General features: G+C 26.9%; 1 protein-coding gene across 1 annotated transcript; it reads left to right on the top strand.

Annotated features, from left to right (window-relative positions):
* The first annotated feature begins 273 nt into the window (after nucleotides 1-273).
* On the top strand, nucleotides 274-2956 carry LOC148191504 (cytochrome P450 704B1-like). Its single transcript, XM_088102495.1, has 6 exons — nucleotides 274-730; nucleotides 935-1150; nucleotides 1237-1533; nucleotides 1605-1982; nucleotides 2405-2605; nucleotides 2692-2956. The coding sequence occupies exons 1-6, from the start codon at nucleotides 455-457 to the stop codon at nucleotides 2869-2871; spliced, it is 1548 nt and encodes a 515-aa protein (XP_087958621.1). The 5' UTR covers nucleotides 274-454; the 3' UTR covers nucleotides 2872-2956.
* Nucleotides 2957-5593: the final 2637 nt, after the last annotated feature.

Here is a 5593-nt window from a genome sequence, read left to right as displayed (position 1 = left end):
GCCTTAATTTATATAAGTAATTTTTTTATTAAAATAGTATCAATATTAAATGATTAAATTATATAAGAGAAGAATTAAAGAAGATCACCTCCATATCGGTTGTTATGTTCTGTTTAGGTCAATGGCACGAAAGAAATGAATATTTTCTTTATCTTTACAGTTCTAAAACCACAAGCACTAAAAGAATGTGACAGAGATGCTAACACATAACTAAAAACAAATAAATAAACCAGTTAGATACCTACATTTTAACTACCTCTGTTCCCTCTTAATTGTTGTAAAGAGAAACATCAACCAATCACTCAAAGCATGCACCTTTTGTGCTTGTCAAAAACAAAAAAACATGCATCTTTTGTGACATGTATATTATCGTATGCAGTTATTTTTCATGTCTTAAAAATAAGGTTTTGAGAGGAACCTGGCATTAGTTGCTACCTTTAGGGACCTATGAAACATGGGAGGGTTAGTAGTACTGATATGCATGGTTGTTTCATGGATGTTCATACATAGATGGAGTCAAAGAAACAAGAAAGGTCCAAAAACTTGGCCCTTTTTTGGAGCTGCTATTGAACAATTGATGAACTATGACAGAATGCATGATTGGCTTGTCAATTATTTGACCAAATCAAAAACTGTTGTTGTTCCTATGCCTTTCACAACTTATACTTACATTGCTGACCCTAATAATGTAGAACATGTACTCAAGACCAACTTCAATAATTATCCTAAGGTAATCTACATCAAATGTTTCAGTCATACTACTTTTACTAAATAGTGCATGCATGCATACATGGTAAATCTCTTAACTCTTACAATAATTGTCTTAAAAACCATATTAAGAATGTTCTTTTATTGTTCAACTGTATAAAAGGATTTTACTCTTTATCTGCATAATGAAAGTTTTTGATGGAAAAGTTTGTGGTTTTGATTGCAGGGTGAAGTGTACCATTCATATATGGAAGTGCTTCTTGGAGATGGGATATTTAATGTTGATGGTGAGACTTGGAAGAAGCAAAGGAAAACTGCAAGCTTAGAGTTTGCATCCAGAAATTTAAGGGAATTTAGCACAAAAGTTTTCAGGGAATATGCCTTGAAACTTTCTGCTATTCTCAGTCAAGCATCTATTCTTAACCAAGAAATAGACATGCAGGTTCTGCTACCATTCTCCATGTTCTTAATTTTGTTTTCAAAGTAGGAGATTTTGCAGTTGATGATGGTTGAAATGTTAATTACCAGGAACTGTTGATGAGAATGACTTTGGACTCCATATGTAAGGTTGGATTTGGAGTGGAAATTGGAACACTGTCTTCCAATTTACCAAAGAACAGTTTTGCCGATGCATTTGACACTGCAAATATCATAGTAACACTTCGTTTCATTGATCCACTTTGGAAGATTAAGAAAATTCTAAGTATAGGCTCTGAAGCACAACTTGAGAAGAGTATCAAAGTTGTTGATGATTTCACCTACTCAGTAATTCGGAAAAGGAAGGCAGAGATAGAAGATGTCAGAAAAAGCGGGCAACAAAATCAGGTAGCTTTATATCCTAACCACATAGTAAACATCAAACATACATTGATTCATGACCTATGTTAAAAAAACAGATGAAGCATGATATATTGTCAAGATTCATAGAACTAGGAGAAAGCAATGCAACGGACAAGAGTTTGAGAGATATTGTGTTGAACTTTGTCATTGCTGGTCGAGACACAACTGCAACAACCCTGTCATGGGCCATATACATGGTAATGACACATGCTCATGTTGCTGACAAACTTTACCTTGAGCTGAAACTTTTTGAGGAGAATCATGCAAAAGAAGAGAACATTTCCTTGCCTCAATTTGACAAAGAGGACTCAGAATCATTCAATCAAAGAGTAGAACAATTTTCAAGGCTTTTGAATAAAGATTCACTAGAGAGATTGCACTATCTGCATGCTGTGATAACAGAGACCTTAAGATTGTATCCAGCAGTTCCTCAGGTGTGCATTTTCCTACATTGATTTAGTTCTAGTTATGAAAATTCCATAAAATGTGAGGCAACTTTTGAACTATTGCTCAGAAAACAAGTTGGTTTTAAGCATGTTAGTTGGTTTAAGATAATACCTCACACTTAAAATGTGTTTTTTCTCAATTTTCTGAAGCCAACCCAAAAAGTGATTGACACCCTTTTCGATCTAAAATATTAAGATAATAAGTTTATGAATTTTCTATCTAAAGTGAGACTTATACTTATATTTGAATTCCTGAAAATGTATTAACAAGACACATTTTCTTGGTTTTATCATAAGCAAAGCACTTTCATGTACTTTTAAAGAGAGGTTCACTTCACTAAGGTTGTTGCTTTAATGTACTACTTTTTGTTTTATGAACAAGTTTTGTGAACATGAGTGTTGAATTGTAGGATCCTAAGGGCATATTAGAGGATGATGTATTGCCAGATGGAACGAAAGTAAAGGCAGGGGGAATGGTAACATATGTTCCATACTCTATGGGAAGGATGGAGTATAATTGGGGTTCTGATGCAGCTTCGTTTGTCCCTGAGAGATGGTTCAAAGATGGTGTTCTAAAAAACGAGTCTCCATTCAAATTCACTGCTTTTCAGGTACTTTGATCTCCTTAGAACTCTGTAATATGATGTGATTACAATCCAAAGTTGGTGTTTCTTATTTTCCTTTGCACCTATTATAGGCAGGTCCTAGGATATGCCTTGGCAAGGACTCTGCATATCTGCAGATGAGGATGGTGCTAGCTATTTTGTGCAGATTTTACAAGTTCAAGTTGGTGCCAGGTCATACAGTGAAATATAGGATGATGACAATATTATCAATGGCTCATGGTTTGAAAGTTACCATACACAAACGATGTTAGACACGTTTTCAGCGGTAATTAATATGTGATTAATCTTATCATCACATATTTTTAGCCTTTGAATAAATAAATGAATTGATAATAATATTATTATTAATATATAAAAGAATAAAATACTTTATAAATGTAAATGATATTCTGTGTACAACACACAATTATGAGTAACCTATCCTGTTCTATATATTTTAAGGAAAATAATAATAATAATAATTATTATTATTATATAAAAAATAATAATGAATGATAAGACATTCAGTTTTAATATTTGGAGAAATCTTTTAATTTTATTTTTAAATAGTAATGTGAGTGTTAAATTTAATCTTAATTTTTGTAATTTATGTTCAATTCGGTCATTTTTTTTATAACGTTATCTAAATCACACGTCAATTCGTGATTATTTTTATTTTTTTAAAAAGAATTATAATATTTTTTTAAAAAGAATTATAATATTTTTTTAAAAAAAATTATAATATTTTTTTTAATTTTTTTAATTAAAAAAATTGTTCACGTGTCAAGTTAATATTATATCACATGACAATATCAGTACCATGTGTCAAGTCACGGGTCAAGTAAGTATTCATTTTGTTAATCTTTATTAATTTAGTTCTAATTTTTATTAACTTTGTTCAATTCAATTCCAATTTTGTTTTTCTTTAAATTGAGATTAAATTAAATTTTTATTAAATATATCTTTTATTATTTTTAAAACCAACTCTAACTATATTATTTGAATAAAATAATTAAATTTATGTTTTATTTTTTTCACATGTGAAAAATAGGGTTAGAATTGGTTTAAAAATAATAAACAAAAAACAATAAAAAAATTTCATTCTAATTTTAAAAATAAATAAGAATTTACCTTCTAATTTTATAAATAAATTAGAATTTTTATTCTAATTTAAAAATAATAGATGAAATTTTTTTCTAATTTTAAAAATAATAAAAAATTTTCCTTCAAATTTTAAATATAATGAAGAATAAATCTTTTAGTTTTAAAATAATGAAAAAAACATTAATTTTAAAAATAATGAAGAATTTTTCATCTAATTTTAAAAATTATAAAGATTTTCTTTTCTAAAATTGAAGATTGAGACTAATAAAATAAAATAAACAAAATTTGAAACTAACTTGAATAAAAAATAAAATTGAAATTCGATTAAATACAAAACACACTAACACTGACACATAACCCATACATTATAATTTTTTTTAAAATTAAAAAGAAATATATTAATATATATATATATATATATATATATTACAAAAAATATTTTCTATATTAATATATAAAATTAATAATAAATTACTTCTTCACGTCGATAATATATTAAATGTAGATAATTAAATGTGTGTTATATATGATTTTTTAAATTAAGTATTGGAAGGAAATGCGCATATACATGTACTTCTATTCCATACTTGTCTTAATATCTTTCCTCATTATATTTATTTTTATTTGATATTATTAAAATACTTAAATTTATATTTAAAACATATATTTAATATTTTAATTTTTTTTTACTATTATTTGATATCTATCTAACTTTTATTTGATACTTATCTAATTTTTTTTAATATTTGAAATTGAAATATATATATATATATATATATATATATATATATATATATATTTAATACTAAATGCTTAAACTTTTTTGTTGTAGTTTTTTTAGTAATTTATTTTAGTCAATATTTGAATCATGAACAAATAGAAAAGCATGTTTTTTTTATGTGTGTACATATTAAATATAAGAATAAAATTTCACTCTCGTCTATATCGTTATTACTCTATTTATCTATATATAATGGGAAATCTTTTAAGGATATGCATATTTGCTTTTCAATTTTACATTTTATATAATTTTTTAAAATTAAAATAATTAGTTTATCAATTTTATCTGACTATTTTTTAAATTTAATCATTTCTTATTTTGATTGATTTTTAATTATAAAACTACTTAGAAAGTAAATAAAAAAAATTATAATAAAGTTATATAATTTATTTAATTTAGTTTTACAACAAGAACAACAACAAGAAGAAGAACAACAAAAACAACAACAAGAAGAAGAACAACAAAAACAACAAGAACAAGAACAACAACAAGAACAACAATAACAACAAGAACAACCAGAACAACTAGAACAAGAACAAGAACAACAAGAACAAGAAAACAACAACAGAAGAACAACAAGAACAAAAACAACAAGAAGAACAACAACAAGAACAACAACAACAAGAGCAACAACAACAAGAACAAGAACAAGAACAAGAACAACAAGAACAAGAACAAGAACAACAAGAACAAGAACAACAAGAACAAGAACAACAACAACAGCAGCAACAAGAACAAGAACAACAAGAACAAGAACAAGAACAACAACAACAAAAACAACAAGAACAAGAACAACAACAAGAATAACAACAACAACAACAACAATTTTATTATTTTTTTCTATCATAACAAAAAATATGCATAACCGTGTACATATTGTTGCTAGTATCTAATAGTTATCTATCACATGTAATTGAAAATATTAAATTTATAATAACTACTTGTTAATCCGATATAATGTTGGGGTGAAAAATTTAAATATCCAACCCAACTTAATTTCTTTATCTGTTGTGGTCCTCATTGTTATACAAACTCACTCCATAAAAAAAATGTGATAATGAAGCTGAAAATAAGATCATTGGATTGAAAGTGCATACTACTTTTTTCAT

This window comes from Vigna umbellata, chromosome 11 (assembly GCF_029865625.1).
Source record: "Vigna umbellata cultivar VRB3 chromosome 11, Vumbellata_1.0, whole genome shotgun sequence".
NCBI lineage: Eukaryota > Viridiplantae > Streptophyta > Magnoliopsida > Fabales > Fabaceae > Vigna > Vigna umbellata.
This window is presented reverse-complemented; position numbering and strand designations above follow the sequence as displayed.

Coding starts and splice junctions, on each gene's coding strand:
- LOC148191504 (XM_088102495.1), top strand. CDS start 455: ATGGGAGGGTTAGTAGTACTGATATGCATGGTTGTTTCATGGATGTTC. Junction 731..934: donor ACTTCAATAATTATCCTAAG/GTAATCTACATC, acceptor TTTTGATTGCAG/GGTGAAGTGTACCATTCATA. Junction 1,983..2,404: donor TGTATCCAGCAGTTCCTCAG/GTGTGCATTTTC, acceptor GTTGAATTGTAG/GATCCTAAGGGCATATTAGA.